This window comes from Agelaius phoeniceus, chromosome 6 (assembly GCF_051311805.1).
Source record: "Agelaius phoeniceus isolate bAgePho1 chromosome 6, bAgePho1.hap1, whole genome shotgun sequence".
In the NCBI taxonomy this organism is placed as follows: domain Eukaryota; kingdom Metazoa; phylum Chordata; class Aves; order Passeriformes; family Icteridae; genus Agelaius; species Agelaius phoeniceus.
Window position 1 is genome coordinate 56,341,899 of NC_135270.1, and position 15,788 is coordinate 56,357,686.

Below are 15,788 nucleotides of genomic sequence, written 5' to 3' on the forward strand. Positions count from 1 at the left end.
GATTACACAGTTGTTTTTTTAATTCATCATCACTAAATTCGTAATACATATCAATTCTACGTTAATATATAATATATGCATGTGTACCTTACAGATCTTTACAGACTATGCTCAGTTCAGGTAAATAGCCTTATTGCAGACACTTGGAGCATTTAACAGTCTTACAGCACTTCTGTAAGTTGTAAGCTATGAATACTTATGAAAAAGTATTATGGAAAAGGGATCTTAATTCTGGAAAACATCCATAATCTTCTTCAAGCAGACATACACACCAGGAAATCCTGACCAACAGAACTGTGTCCCAGAAACCTCTCCTCTTCTTCAATATTTATCTTCCATTGACAGTAACAAACCTGTAAGAGCTCTCTCAGCATGAAGTTCTTTATAATCTTCAGGAACTAGTTAGCATGACTTTTCCATATAATAAGCATCACAGCTATTAAAATACATCAAAATGTAGAGCTTTAAAGTATTACAAGGGATCTTGAATCTGACTAATGTATTGGGTAATAACTGCTTTCCTATTCACAAAAAAAAAAAAAAAATATTATGTAAACCCATGGATTTCCTATGCAGGAAGTTCACATTACTACCTTTGGTGTCAGAAGCTGCAATGAATTTCCTTGTGAAAGAGTGTCAGACATTCTGCAGTTCCACAGTAGTCACTAATAAGTTGGGGTGGCAGCTGTTGTGCATCTGAAGCTAACAAATGTTATGTGACCAGAGATGACTGGCATGACATGTGGCTGTAGCCTTTTTATAAAGTTATGTTCTCAACTATTTTAAAAATGTCCACAAAAGTCCTTCAGAAATACTGTTCCCAAGAAGTTCATGGAAAACTGATCCTTTAATACTTACCCCACTCAGTTAGTTGCATATATTCACACATTATCACACAGTGATAAACTAAAGTTTAAACAAAAATAGTCATATAAATTCATCTGGAAGTCATGTTCTCAGCACTGTGACTTGAGGCTGGATTCACTTGCTTGAATGGGAATATATTAAATTTCCAGCAATCAATTATCATTTCAGCCTTTGTATCTGCCATCATAAATTCAGGCACATGCCCATATGGACAGACAAAGTGCAAAGACAGAACTGTCTTCCAGGCAAATTCCAAAAGCAAGTGTGAAGTTCAGTATTGAAATATCACTCCCTTTTCTGTCTTCATTCTCAAGCAGCACAGGCATTTTTAATCCAATACTTTCCCAATTCTCCTAAAAATTTTACCTTCATAATCTTTATATAGATAAAAACTGCTGCTAGAATTTTATATCCCTCCCAGGCACCCACATGCATATAAAGACTCATGTCACAAAAAGATTCATGTAAGGACTTAGAGGGTTCCAACAGAGAAGAATTTCCCAAAATGCAACTGATTTTAGTTATTTAAGACACACAAAAAACACATCTCTTGATGTGGCTCTGGTTATGTCACAATTTATTTTAGTGTTTGGCTACATTTTTTACATTTAATAGATTTAGAAAAGCTTCTTCTTGGAAAAAGTTGTTATCATTGCTTTTTATTTTTATCTTCTAATGCCTGAATTTTCAGCAAACAGATTAAATATTAATACTTTTTGAAAGACATATAAATATTTTAGTTTTTAATAACACTGAGACTTGGTCTGTTTTATATACACCTTATTTGTTATAATCTTGTATGAACTGATCTTTGAAGTCAGGAGTTAATTGCTTTTCTTCTCTGATCAGAAAAATACATTTGGAAACACAGAAGAAACTCCTTCCTTCAGGTAATAAATTCCCACTCAACAAAGGATTTCATACAATCCAAATGTTCAGTTCCATCTTCTATGTAATCATTAAAATGTACGATAATGTGCTAATAATGCAATGTGTAAATAATGTGCACAATAACGTGTTAATGCATAATTATGTGTTAAAACTTTAATACTGAAACAGTCAAGAAAAGACAAAACTTACTGAAAACATAATAAACCACAAGGAGATTTTTAAATTTCTGTTAATTCTATCTTAAACAGTAGAGAACCACCTGCAAGTATTACACAAGAAGTGAGAATTGCAGAGGAAATTGGAGGAAAGAAAACATCAACAACACTTGACCAATTAAAGAGAATACAGTATGAAATACAACAGGAAGACAATGGGAAATAATGTGATGCCATTGTTACCTGTCATGTGTCCTCATAAAATCCCAGAACTTCTTCGTGCCATTCTGGGGGGAAAAAAATTAAAAATTAATCAAATTAACTCCAACTGAAAAATTACTATAATGAAATTTAACAAAACTTGAGAGGCATTTCTTTGAAAACTTAGTATAGTTAGTTTTATTTATGAGGCCAGTACTCTGGATTTTGACAGTTAGTATTACAGACACTGAAGCTGTCTTAGGACAGCTCAAAATCTTAGACCCACAATAATATGATGACAGCTAGCAGACATTTATTGCAGCCTTCAGGCCCAGTTTTGGCCACAGTATCAACTTCAGCTGCCCAATCTAACTATTCACAGTGCCAGGAAGCCATAAACAGCTCTGTTTTAACCAGTAAAATAACCCACAGGTATGTTCTTCCATGTCCAGAAATGCTCTTACCTGGAGAACAGCTCAGCCCTTACCTCCTAACTAAACCCATGTGGGATCCAGGAACAAGACACCTTCCCTCTAACCCCTTACAAGGACCCTTTGGGTCCTTACAAGGACCAAAATAGGAGCTTTATCCACACCTAGCATGAGGGGGTGACACTCCACTCTGCACAGCAGCTGTTCCTCTGCACTGCTGGTGGTGCTGAGGGCTGGAAATCACAGCACTCACTCAAGAACTGGGAGACATAAAATGGCTGATTTTCTCAAGATAGGCCAATTCATGTCCTCTGCCAGCTTAAAAAGAACAATATCCATTACAGCACAACTGACAGTGATCTCTGAAAACAAGTGTTCTTTCACAATTATAATGAACACACATACCTTGCTTACATTTATATTATACCTTCTATAGTTGCCTATAGCAATTCATACACATCAGTTAATGGAGATGCATATAAGTCTTTACTCTGTTTACTGGAAGTGTGATGGTGTTTTTCAGCTCAAATACAACTCAAGAGATTTCACTCCCAGGTCAGTTTTAAGTCTGTGTTAGAAATCATTATGAAACCAGAGGAAATTCTTGTGGTTGATACCTTTTTCTTATAAGCAACACAAAAACGAGACCTGCTGAAGACCTACACACCTAAAATATGCTTAATGTGAAAAGCAGCACTTGACTTCTATTATAAAGTATGGTTAAATGGATGATCAAACCTTGAGCAACTGGTTAATGATTTAAAGCAGGTAAATGTGAGCAATGAGAGAAGAATCAAGTTCAGTTGGTGGGTAAAGGTGCCAACCAATATAGACAGGCCCTTCAGCTCTATTACAGATGTCATGGCTACCAAGTACACAACAGCTGGTGGGGATTAGATAACAAGCACTCTGGTTCAGAGATTAAGCCCCTGAGCTTTATGAGTTTACCAAGCTTTTTGGAAGAGGGACTGTTTGCTTGCTAGCTGGGTTTTCCTTCATTCCCACAACTCTAATTATAAACAGTTGTTCACCTCAAGAGAAACTCTAATCCGTGCTTCCATTGGTGTGTTCACATACCTTCTGTTAGCACTGACAGGAATCCAACGTGTGCAGCACAGGAGAAGCCCTGTCATTGTTTAAATGCAATGTAATGTTGAAAGGAAAATAAAGACAGCAAATTCTTAGTGTGAACTGAAATATTAAAGCCATTGCTTCCAAATCTGAGTGTATATCCAATTCATTCCACCTGCTGAGGGACAGAGGAACAGCTCTGATAGGACTGTGATACAATACACAGCTGCAACATGGGCTGTGTTGTATGGTAAGATAATTTAAGGTATTAAATGTGCAAGGTCAGCTCAATCTTTCTGTAAGTTTATTTTTACCTGTAAGCAAGGTATTTGGGGGATTTGTTAGCAGATTGCTGAGCAATTTTCCATTTAACACAAAGAATTGGAAAACTTTGTACCAAGGGTAATGTCTCCTGCATGTAACTTCATATTGTTTCTCTCTAGTCTCAACCTTCCCCTGCCCCAAATCCTAAGTTGGTGCTACCATCAACAATTCTCCCTTTCTAATGTCCACTTTGGAGAAGTGTGGGTGTCCAGCTGCTGGAGATGTCAAAAAAAAAGCCTGAATCAAGTCTCTCCTTGCATTAGCCTATTAGTCCTGTGATATTGCATCCTAACATACAATCCCACCAACAATCTTCCTAGCTCTTTCCTCTTGCCATCATTTTGCAAATTATAGAACCTGATTGCTTTGGAGCACTTATGAGAGGGTTTCAAATAGCTGAGGAAAATTACACCCTAGAGAATCATCCTCATACAGATGGGATCCATCAGAACTGAATGACCTCTTCCCAAGGATGAGCTCTATTACCATTAACAGAGCCTACCTCACAGATGTGCAAATATTTTTTAGCAGAAAGTAAAAGAAGGAACTTAGCACCTAAAAAGAAATTAATCAGAAAAAAAAAATTAGATTTTCTATTTTCTAAGCCCAGTTAAAGCACTATCTCTAGAACATGATTTGATTATTCTAAGACCCAAATTCAAAACCAGCCACAGGCTAAATTTTTTTGACTCAAGACATTGGTTAATATCATATACTCTGACTGAACAATGCTTACTAAGCTATTTTCTGCCTATATTTGAATTAAAAAGTTTTTTCATATGACCAAGTTGCACCTGTCCAAATAAATAAATCAATAAACAAATGAAACATTCCAACATCTCTTTGTTTACAGTGGCAGAAACTCAAATGAGCCCCATTCATGCCCTATTGTGGAAGTCAAATGTAATTTGAACCCAACCGAATGGAGTTGAGTTTCTATTGTACCCAATGCATGGTTCTTTCCTAACAGACTGCTAGGAAAGTTGCTAATTATTAATAGCATGTAAACAGTTACCAATGGTTCTTATGCTGCTTTACATACTTTACAGAACATTAATTCCAGCCAGCTTCTAACCAACTATATCAAGCTGCATGTAGTATCTCTATCTTATCTTTGAGACAAAAGTATTACTTGCTGAACTGATCAAGATTCATGCTTTTAACAGCCAAGTGGCTATGATTACTTGTTAAACTGTTCCACTCTATATATCCTGGTCTTAGACAGAGCTCTGCTACCACCACAGTTACACACAGCTGCAATATTAAAGGCATCAGTGGTCAACGTCATTCCTGAAAAAGAGAAATATCTTTGTGAAACAAAAAGGCTCTCTCAAACTCTTAACAGTTTTCATTTTAATAAGCATATGCAATTGCATTATTACAAGTAGCTCATTCTCCAATGTCCAATAAGGAACAACCACAGTATCTCTCAATGCAGTGAGAACTGAGTATAACTGATTGCTGGGAGATCTAAGCATTGATGACAGGAAGGAGAAAGAATTATTTTAAGACATTTGAGAAAGATTTAAAAAATTACTCTTCAAACAGGAAATGTGTCCTGTGATGTTTATAAAGATATGTATGTCAGAATTATTTTACATTAGTTTTAATCTGTTCAGAATAGCAGTTCTGATACTGCAACAACCTTGTGTAACACATAATCGATTTGGTAAATCTTTAATCACAAAGTAATCACACTCTAGTTCTGTGCTCAGTGATCAGGTTCTGTGATGTTGCAACACTCAACTAGTGCATATAGTATGTGTAAATTAATAAAGCTGTATTCCAGGAGAGGCAGCATGTGAGACAACCTCGTTTCACATTACACAGAAGACAGATCACTTACATAAGTACTAATTGCATAAGAAAGCCATACCAGGTCAGACAAGATGTCCATCTTGCCTGGCAACCTGTCTCTAAAATTTAAGAACAGAGAAAGCACACAGCAATGCTTCCCCAGAACACTCTTCACGTCTGGCAAAAGACACCAAAGAGTGGCAAAACACAGTGCCTCAAAAAGGCACCCAAATTAAACGAAGTCCTCCCTCAACTCTAAAAAAGCAAGCACAAATAGCTGTTTCAGTACTACCTGAACGTGCAAAGCGTGTCACATTTGTAAGACTGACTTGGTAATGGCATTGGTAACTTAATCAGAATTAACATCAGCTAGCTAGGCTTGACAGTGTGCACAAGGAGACTCACTGCCTTCTGGTTCAGGTGATTGCAGGACAACCAGGCACCGCCAAGTGCTCTCTGCTACACAAGTGCTGACAGTGACTGCAATATTAGCAGATGTGACTCCTACCTGTGCAGAGCTGTTTATATCATCCATACTTGATCTTCACATTGTCCTACTACCATCCTTGAAATAATTTTCTTTAGACTCTTCCTGCACCAGCTCAGTGCCATAATTACAGGCAGTAGTCTCTTTACACTGTCTGTAATGGGTAAGTTGGACTTGTCTGCAGCCTATCAAAATACCATTCTTTTTACCACATGCCCTCTAGCTAAAATGCCTTAAGAATCACTGTGCCAGGGATATTGCTGTCCTTTGCTTTTGTCCACCACCTGAGGCAACAAAATATCTAAACAGCAAGGTCAAGTCACTGCCAGAATGCCTAAAGGAGAACTCTTGCTTGCTAGAGGAACTCGCCTAAGACTCAGCCCAGGCAGGCCAATAAAGAAGAGAAAAAGGACTTGCTGTGCTAATGATGTAGAAAGAAACATTCACTGGCACTGGCTGTAGGGTGACACTGGGTATGCTCCACATGTGACAGACCCTGGACATGCTCTGACACAAGTCACTGGAAGTTTCTACTCTTCACTTGGGGCAGCTTCAACGCCTTCCTCCTTCTATTCCCTGAGGGCAGTGCCCATGCACAGTCTGCCAAGTTCTTGAGAAGCTCTTGAACCAGCTCTCACATGAGGTAATGTGTCTGCACAGGTACCAATACTCATCACTGTTGGACTGATCTGATACCATCCTGGGCTTTCAACCCAAACTAACCAATCCCCTCAGTCTTGCTGCAGTGTACAGCCCTCCAGACTCACAATTTCTCTGCACATGCAGCTTTTTCAAATGGAAGGAATAAGTACTTAAACACAATTTTAGAGAGAGAGGTGTAGGCCTTTCCTCAAGGATCATTCCAAGAATCTTCCCAAAGAATGAGATCCTTTTCACAAGTAATTTAATTGAATTAGAGCTGTGGTACTCCAGTTATAAGATGCTACTGAGTTTCAAGGTGAGGAAGGGAAAGGACAGGGATGCTGTAGTCCATGGCACACAGTTACAGTAACCTTGGTACAGTGCCACACTAAGGGCTGACACAGCAGAAGTCTGTAAAACCATGAATCACACAGGGATGGTGAATGTGAAAAAATATTCACTATTTCTCATAATATAGAAGAATATTCACTATTTCTCATCATATATGTCATAGCTGGATACCTGGGAAAAAGGCTGAGGTTCTTCTGGGCACTGATCTTCTCCGATCTGCCTCATCTCAATGAACCAGTGCTTAAAGCCTGCAGCTGTACAGAGAGGTTTGCCTTGCTTATGTATAAAAGAATCAACTGACAGCTTCTGAAACAGCTGCATTACATGTAAGCTTTAAACAGACAAACTGCATTACATGTATGTTTTAAAGATGTGCAATTAAAGGCTTATTCTTGGATTTTGTTAGAAGTTTTATTCTGAAGAGTAAGCTAAAAACATGGTGTAACAAGTGGAAGAACACTCACAAAACTGCTCTAATGCTTCCTTGAACTTTGTGTAATCATTTTTTCACAACATCACACAAGGGTGTATAAAATAAATCCTCCATACACAGGTTTACAGTAACAGATTTCCTGTAGTTACTCTATTGGGAGTTTTATTTGACAAAACTGTGATTGTCATCTATTTAATGACTCCTTGAAATGAGCTCTGGACAAACAACACGTAAGTGAAGGAGAAATGATCTTTACCCAAAACCTACTTAAAGCTTCTCCTATATTATTTGCCTTATACAAGTATCTAAAAATTTAAAAAGTGACCAAATTAAAGGCACGGCCTTATGTCATCTCCCACATTTATCCATTTCTGCTTGGGCAGACAAAGTCTAAGTGGCCAAGAACTGTAAAGTTACACCAAAACCACCTCAGTAAAAAGGTTTTGAACCTTATATTACATATTTTTGAAGAGAAAGGTAACAGGCCATGCAAGCAGGAGACATAAGTCCAAAATATGTCCAAAATAAGCAAATTAACATCACATATAACATCACTAAAAGAGAAAGAAAAGAAATATGGCCATGACAATGATTAACTTCTTTCTGTTTACATTACAGGAGAGACAACATGAGGTTTGGTGCCCCATTGTGAAAGGCACTAAACACATATAGTGGGAACAGTTCCTGTTCAATGATCTTACAATTCAGTTAGAGCCCAGACAAAAGTTGATGTAAACAAACAGAGGCAGTTAAGACAAATACATTCTGATTTAGATAAGCTACATGCACTAGTTATGAGGGTTAAAATGACAAACAAATCATGATCTTCCAGTCTCTACCATTTGGAATGGGTTTAAAGCAGTCATCCAAGAAGTAAATGTTCCATATTTGTGAAAAAATCCAACTGGAGAAGTTGAAGCAATTATAAAATAAAAATAACTCTGTCCTCATTGCTCCATCTACTCTGTTTCCACACTCCTAAGACACAAAAGCAGTTAATGTCCTTAATGCAAAGGGATAATGAGAATTCTTCATGTAATAAAATAATTATACTATAGGTGCAGAAAAACAGGTAAGAGAATTAATTGGCAAATAACAGTCTTAAATGAGAGTCAGCAAAGTCAAGCAAGAGTGGGGTCCCTGTTTACTGATTTACATGGACCAAAGCAGTAAAACTCCCTAGGGGAATAATCAATTTTTTGGTTTTTTTCTGATCTCAAAAATTTTTTTAAAGGTTTGAGGGTTATGCTTTTTTTTCAAAAAGTATAAAACTTGTTTTTCTATTACACTTATTTTCACATCCAACCAATCTTCTACAAATGTATTTAGTACCAATGTGCAAAGCAATGCTTCTATCTGGAAATTCCCCATGCATTCTCCTGTGGAGGTGTCAACTTGTTGCCCAGACCTTCATAGAAAGAGAACACTGAACTTCTCATTTTATTAGATAGGTTTTTGTGAGGTTATTCCACATGAGCAGTCAAGAAACTGGCTCACGAAGACAAAAATCTGCACCAGCACAGCCAGCTCCTGCCACCTCCTGCCACCTTTATTTCCTTAAGTGTCTCAGCTTAATGCTTTTCAGCCATATTCACCTTTTTATGACCAGTAAAAGCTGTCAGGAGATAAATTTCCAATAAAAGCAACTCAGTAATTCAGAATTTTTTTGTTCATAAAAGATACAGTTCTACAACAGGAAAGATGTGTGTAAGCTGCTGCTTCCCGAGTCCCAGACCCTGGGTTAAACTAAGTGGATTTCCCCTGTGGTAAAGCCATAAAAATTATGTCCTCATCCCTCTGCAAATGAACCTTTCCCTTCCTTTCTCCTCTCACTACTGAAGAAGTGCTGCTACCAGTTGAGGCTTCCTTGTGATGTTTCTTTTTCCAGCCTAATGGAACCTGATGTCACATCTACAGTGGTTTTCAGTGGCAACATATGAGCATTGATAACCTAATGTAAACAATTTATTGTCAGCTCAATTATTAATGCTGGAACTCTCCGTTCTTAATAGAATCAAGACAAAATGTTTTCAGTGCCCACAATGATGTGCCTGCAGAAACTGCACTTCCAGGACAAACTCAGGACTTTATTCTTTTCACTTCACTATCAGAGACAATTAGTCACCAAATTACCTTGCATTGTCCGAGAACATTTTTCATGGTATTTTCAGCATATACAAAAATTATGTGAATAAAAAAAAAATCACTCTCAAAATACAAATTTTGGATTTTTTTTTAAGAGATAAAGCATTGGTAGTCATCACAATGCTGTGAAACCTGTATGAATTGAGATAGACAGCTAAAGCAAGTTGGGACTCCTGAAGATTTCCAAATGACCATAAAATACCTATTCAATACCTATTCAGTACACTTTAAAAGCTTTATTGCTTCCTCTTGAATATTTTCATTTCATTAATGAGTCATTGTGGTGGATTTTTGTATACAGAATCTGAAGAACTACCATGCTATATCTAAAAATCTTCATCCATAAAAAAAAAGTGCAAATGAACAGTCAAAAATTCAAGGACATTTAATATTCAACTTTTTCATCTAAAAGAAAAACCCTGTCTTGAATAGACTACTTTGCATCTGAAATCCGTTTGAAAAAATGACTTATCATAACTTTTTTGTCTACTTGAAAGGTTTGATTTGTAGCAAGCAGGGAGAATGCTGCCTTCTTTTTATATAATTACAGACTTCAGAGAAAGTTCTACATTATCTTTCAAAATGAAAGGAAGCACTTTCAGCTAGCATAAAACCATGAACTCAGTTACAAAAACATTAAAATCAATAAAATGATTTAAATTTGCATTAGTTGAGTGACCTTTTTTTCCTTTAGAATGTACACATCAGTATTAGGGAACTGCCTTATGCTGGGCTCTCTTATTACTTGACTACTAATTGAAATGCAAAGTTGAAGTCACTCTGTCCTGGGGTGCAGCCCCAAAAGAGTGTAAGTCAGACAAAAACCAAGCTGCCCCTTTTCCTACCCCCATCTGCACATCTTTACTCTACCCTTACCTCACCACTGATATTTGTGTGGGCTGAGTCTGGGAACTCACCTAATAAAAAAAAAAATTTGCTCTAGAAAAAAAAACTGATTAAAAAATTATTTAGTAGAATGAAAGTGAAAAACTAATAATGAAAGAATGCAATGCCATCCTACAGACTGCAAGTCTTCAACAGTGACTGTTAAATAGAACAGCCTTGGTCCTCTCACAACTACTGCAGGAGGACAGAGATGTGTCTGATAGGGAGTGTTCTGCAGAGAGACACAGGCACACAAAAAAGCCCAAATTACCATTTCAGTCCACACCCACTAATCCACTCCATCAGACTGCACACGCTGGAGTAAATGAAGCCTCATCTTCAAAAGCAATTTGCAGAATTACTTGCTGATGTTGAAAAACTACTTCAAAAGAGTTTAAGTGTTATGGAATTTTACTGGGTTTTTTAAACAAGCCACTGTTTAAACTCAAGAGGAAGGGGGGGAGTGTTTGCTTTTTAAACAAAGCTTGTAATATTTCATTACTAAACTATCCAGAGTGTTTATTTTAAAAGCATCATGATTACAAATAATGGCATTTTTCAGTTTTTAACTTCCCTACTCAAGTATTTCAGTTGGAAGTTACTCAGTTTAATGCCCTTGTAGAGAGTATGCACCCAAAATTACACAAACTGATGAGATTTTAACAGAATTAAAAGTGAACATTCTACCTGAAGCTAAATACTAGGGCTACTAATTGTCTTTAACTGACAATCTGAACAGCTTCAGAAGTAAGACAGAGCTAGCGAGGTCCATGCAGACAAAACACCCTTTACACTACAGGACATCATGCCAAATGTCCAGCAGTTCTGGCAGGGCAGGACAAAGTTGCTGGGGTCTCACTCAGCTCATTTTAAGGCTTGAACAGGAGACTGGAGTGCTCAGCTCTGTGTGACAGGCAACTCTTTGATGCATGGGCTTCTTATCTGAAATTAGCTGGAAGACATAAAGGTACTTCTTGAAGAAACCTTAACATCTACCAGTGGAGACCACACCAGGGATACCTCAAGGGACATAAAACCTAAGGTCAGAGACCGTAATTTTTACAACCCATATCAATTTTCTCTTCAAAGAGAAGGTTATTCTGGTAGGAGTGTGTAATGAAACTGCAAACAGATGGTTATAGCAATAGAGTTTACTGTTCAAAGGTGCAATTTTTTCACACTTTGGGAGGTAAAGTAAACAATGGAGAATGCATTAATTTATTCAACTGTTAATGCAATACTAGGCCAAGCCACTTTGTTCATTTTATGTACATCAACTGCCAGAACAATTACAACTAAGATACCTGATGTGTAAGTAAACTTTCTCCTATAATCCTCTGGAAGTTTACTTTTCAGGTCACAGTTTGTTTTTTTGTGTGTACTTTTCAACAATGGAGTTGTTGCAGTTTACCTTGGCATTCAGCTATCATTAAGATCACTTACCTTTGAATGAAATTTATAAAACATGAGAATTAAGCATATATAAGTACATTAAATACAATCAAATCTCCTTTCTCACCTTGTTTTTCTGTTTTTAATATACATAATTATCAGGAACAATTGCGTGTACAGATCAAACACACTTTATTCCAAGGCAAATCTACAGCAGTGCACTGAAATCTATACTACAAAGAATAAGGACATTAAGAAACACAATATGCACAAAGGTCAAATTTATGACTTTTCTCACATCATTTTATTGCCAAGTCAGCATATAATTTAAGGTTATAAGTTGAGATACAGATGGGGATTTCCTAGTATTAAATTAAATCCAATTCTGTACAAAGGAACCAATTGCTAACAGGTAGAGTCTTCAGATTCCTCTCTCATTGTATACAACTGATAAAATTTAAAGTGAATATTCAACTGTTCTTTTACATAAATTCCTTTTAAATTACTGAATTTTGCTGCATGTATTTCTCCATTTTCAGAACTATGTTTTCCCTTTGAAGTTTGTAACACAGTTTCTTATTTTGCAGGGATAAAAGGAACATACGCCGCCTTCCACATTTCCAAAATTACTCACACTATTTTTTCTAGAACACTATAGGAAAACATAAAACTTTTAACTTTGACTGGATGTAGATAAGAAAAATATTCCTAATAACAAAATAAGTTTTTATAAAGATAAATAATTTGGAAACTGCATTCAGCTAATGTGACAGCAAAATACTTTACTGTAAATAAGTGCTGTACTTTCAAACAGATGTATTACACATCTCACACTTGTACCCATGCTTGCTGAAAACGTCCTAAACAAAGGCCTTTTCTCTAATCTTTTACCAATATTTTTTCTGATATTGCTTAAGAAAAAATCTCACATAATTTGCAATAACTACAATAGGAGGCTGAGAAACAAAGGTCCAGGATGCACATCTGCTGGCTCCAGCTCAGAGAATAAAAGCCAGGGAAATACCTCAGCCAAAAGCTGCTGAGACCTCCTGGGTGTTCTGTGCCTCAGTACTTTTTCTGGAGTTTTCCTTATTTGTATAAATTATTACATATTGTTGCAGTTGGAAACAAACAAAAACAAACAAACATGGCCTTTGTAGTTCAGTAATAAATTAATCTGGGGAACACAGACATGGGTTCACAGCCCTACTTCATATTTATAATAATTTACTAACAACTCCAAAAGATGAGATTTACAAAAGCACTTTTTAGCATTCAGTAACCTTCACCTTTAAGACCCTCACTAGAAAGATGGAAGAATTGAATTTACACTTTACTGTGGACCACTTCAATTTCAGCCAAATACCAGAACCCCCCAGTTGCATCTAAACATCTTTATTGAATAATGTAATTTCTGTGGTGGGACTTACACTGCAATATTTGTCTAGGATTACAGAATTATTTCTGCTCTACTACCTGATGAGCATTAGTGAAATTAAGTGAGACCAATTCCTGAAAATTCCTTTGGACAATGGCACTTAAACTCCTAAGTTAATAAAGACAATATTTTCCAAACTTCTAAATTTTACTGAGACTCACATAAGTATGAGAAAAATAAATTTTGTTTAATTTTTTTTTTTTTTTAAGAGAGACCAAAAGAATTAAAAACATTTCCAGGAAACCTGTTTTCATCTTTTCTTGTCCACTGGCAGCTGCTCCTTTTGACGAGTTACCAAGATAAAGGGCCTGACTGAAATTTCAGACTAGTGATATTTAATGACAGGCAGGGGCAATAATTCTGCACTCATCATAACATACCTAGATCAATCATGTCTGTCTGTAGTAGCTGTTTCAAGACAGAGTGAAACTCAATATAAAGTACCCATTGCAAGTTCGAGACCCCACAGTGGATGAGAATTCTCACTGAATATCCTTGAGCTCCTTCCTGTACTCCTCCTGTGCACTCACCAGTCAAAATAACCTTTCAAGCCCTTAGGAAAAGGATTTTCCAAATGCTGCACTCAGGGCAAACGCTGCTTTGGTCCACAGCTCATGATTCCCTGGTCAGTTACTGGTACAGTAACTGGTACAGCCTCACGTAGGATCTCTGACTCAGAGAGAGATTCACCCCCCTGGCTTAGCTGGGATTTAGGGCTTTCACCTCATCCCTGCAGGCACAGCAGGCAGAAAAGCAAACACAAGTATAGTAGGCAGAAGGAGTAAATGAATCTTAAAATCATCAGTCCCAAGGCAACCACTACGCCTACAAGCATAATTTCTTCTTCTTTGCTACCCTAGGTCATGACCCTCATCCAAGAGAGGAAGGAAAGAAACTGTCCTTTCATCATTAATTTTGCTATGTCATTCAGGAAAACAACACTGACAACACCATAAAACCACAGTTTAACTTGCCACTGGTACTTCAGCCAAAAGCTAATCACCACCATCAATTGTCTAATATTTCTCATTACCTCTTTAGTCATTCTAACATTTCATGGCAACTTATATAGGATCTGATTAAAATCTTTTCTGGCTGACAAGGAGCCAGCAGGAAAATAAAACTATCCCTCTTCTACCACAATACTGGGCCACTCCACATTTAAACAGATAATAAATCTGCATTCAAAAACAATGCAGTTGATGAATGCTGCTCTAATTTAAAAAAAAAACAAAAACAAAAACAAACAGCTACTGACTGTGTCACCTAAAGCCGAATGCTCTTAAGAAAAATCCTGTCCATAGACTGTTGTATCATTAAAATTGGATTAAAAAACTCTCCAAACAACACAGAAAACAATCCATCATGCATAAGCCAAATTACTTGGCTTTCCTAATGCACCTGATGAGCAATATCATGGATCACAGAAGCATGATTTTAAAATGGTTCACAAATCTATTCATTTATATATATAACTTACAAAGGACAAAATCCTTCTGATGCAGCATTCAAATCAATGCAGAAAATACATCTCAATGAACTGTACACCTTGCCTTACACACCAGGCTGGTCCCTGCCAACAAAGATCCAGCATTAACAAGCTTGGCCAAGGTTAGTAGGCATCACTTGGGACATCCTGAGTCTCAACAAAGTTGGGAACCAAGCCAGGAGCAGCACTGCTGGGTCTCCATGGTGAAGTAAGAGCAGGGGAGGATGCATCCTATACAGCAAACCACACAGGAACTCAAGGCTACCACTTCCCCTAAACGTGTCCACAGACACAGTCCCAGGATTTTGAGCATGTCTCCTCAGCAGTACTGTGAGCATGTTAAAACTGTTTCTTGGCCTCTTCTGTTGGCTCCTTCAGGAGAACACCAAGAGACTTTAAGCCCTAAGACTTCATTCTGAGCATGCAATGGCACGAACTCAGCATATAGAGAAGAGCCTAAATCTTACACAAAGAATGAAGGTCACAAGTTCACCCCACAGGGTCAGCAGGGCTGGTCTGAGAATGAAGATTCAACATTCCCAACTACTACAGGCAATTCCACACCTTCCCTTACAAGGACAAGACCCACTTTTCTCACTAAAATGTACACATAACATACCACTGCAGAAAGTTGTTTCTTCTTCCTTTCATCCTCTCCCCAAGGCACAACTGTTGGCTGTGGTTTATCATCCCACTTAGGGCAGGACTGGAAGGCCTGACACTGCTCTATCCCATGGGCTGCAGAACAGGGTACAGACAGAGGGGAAGGAAAACACAATACCAACTGGC

General features: G+C 37.4%; 1 protein-coding gene across 1 annotated transcript in view; it reads right to left on the minus strand.

Moving 5' to 3' along the window:
• The window catches only part of NUDT14 (nudix hydrolase 14), a 59,893-nt gene that overhangs the window by 29,898 nt on the left and 14,207 nt on the right, over positions 1 to 15,788 (minus strand). Inside the window, exon 2 of the mRNA XM_054634978.2 lies at positions 2,157 to 2,200. Within this exon, the coding sequence (XP_054490953.1) occupies positions 2,157 to 2,200 (44 nt within the window). The remainder of the gene's footprint in view (positions 1 to 2,156; positions 2,201 to 15,788) is intronic.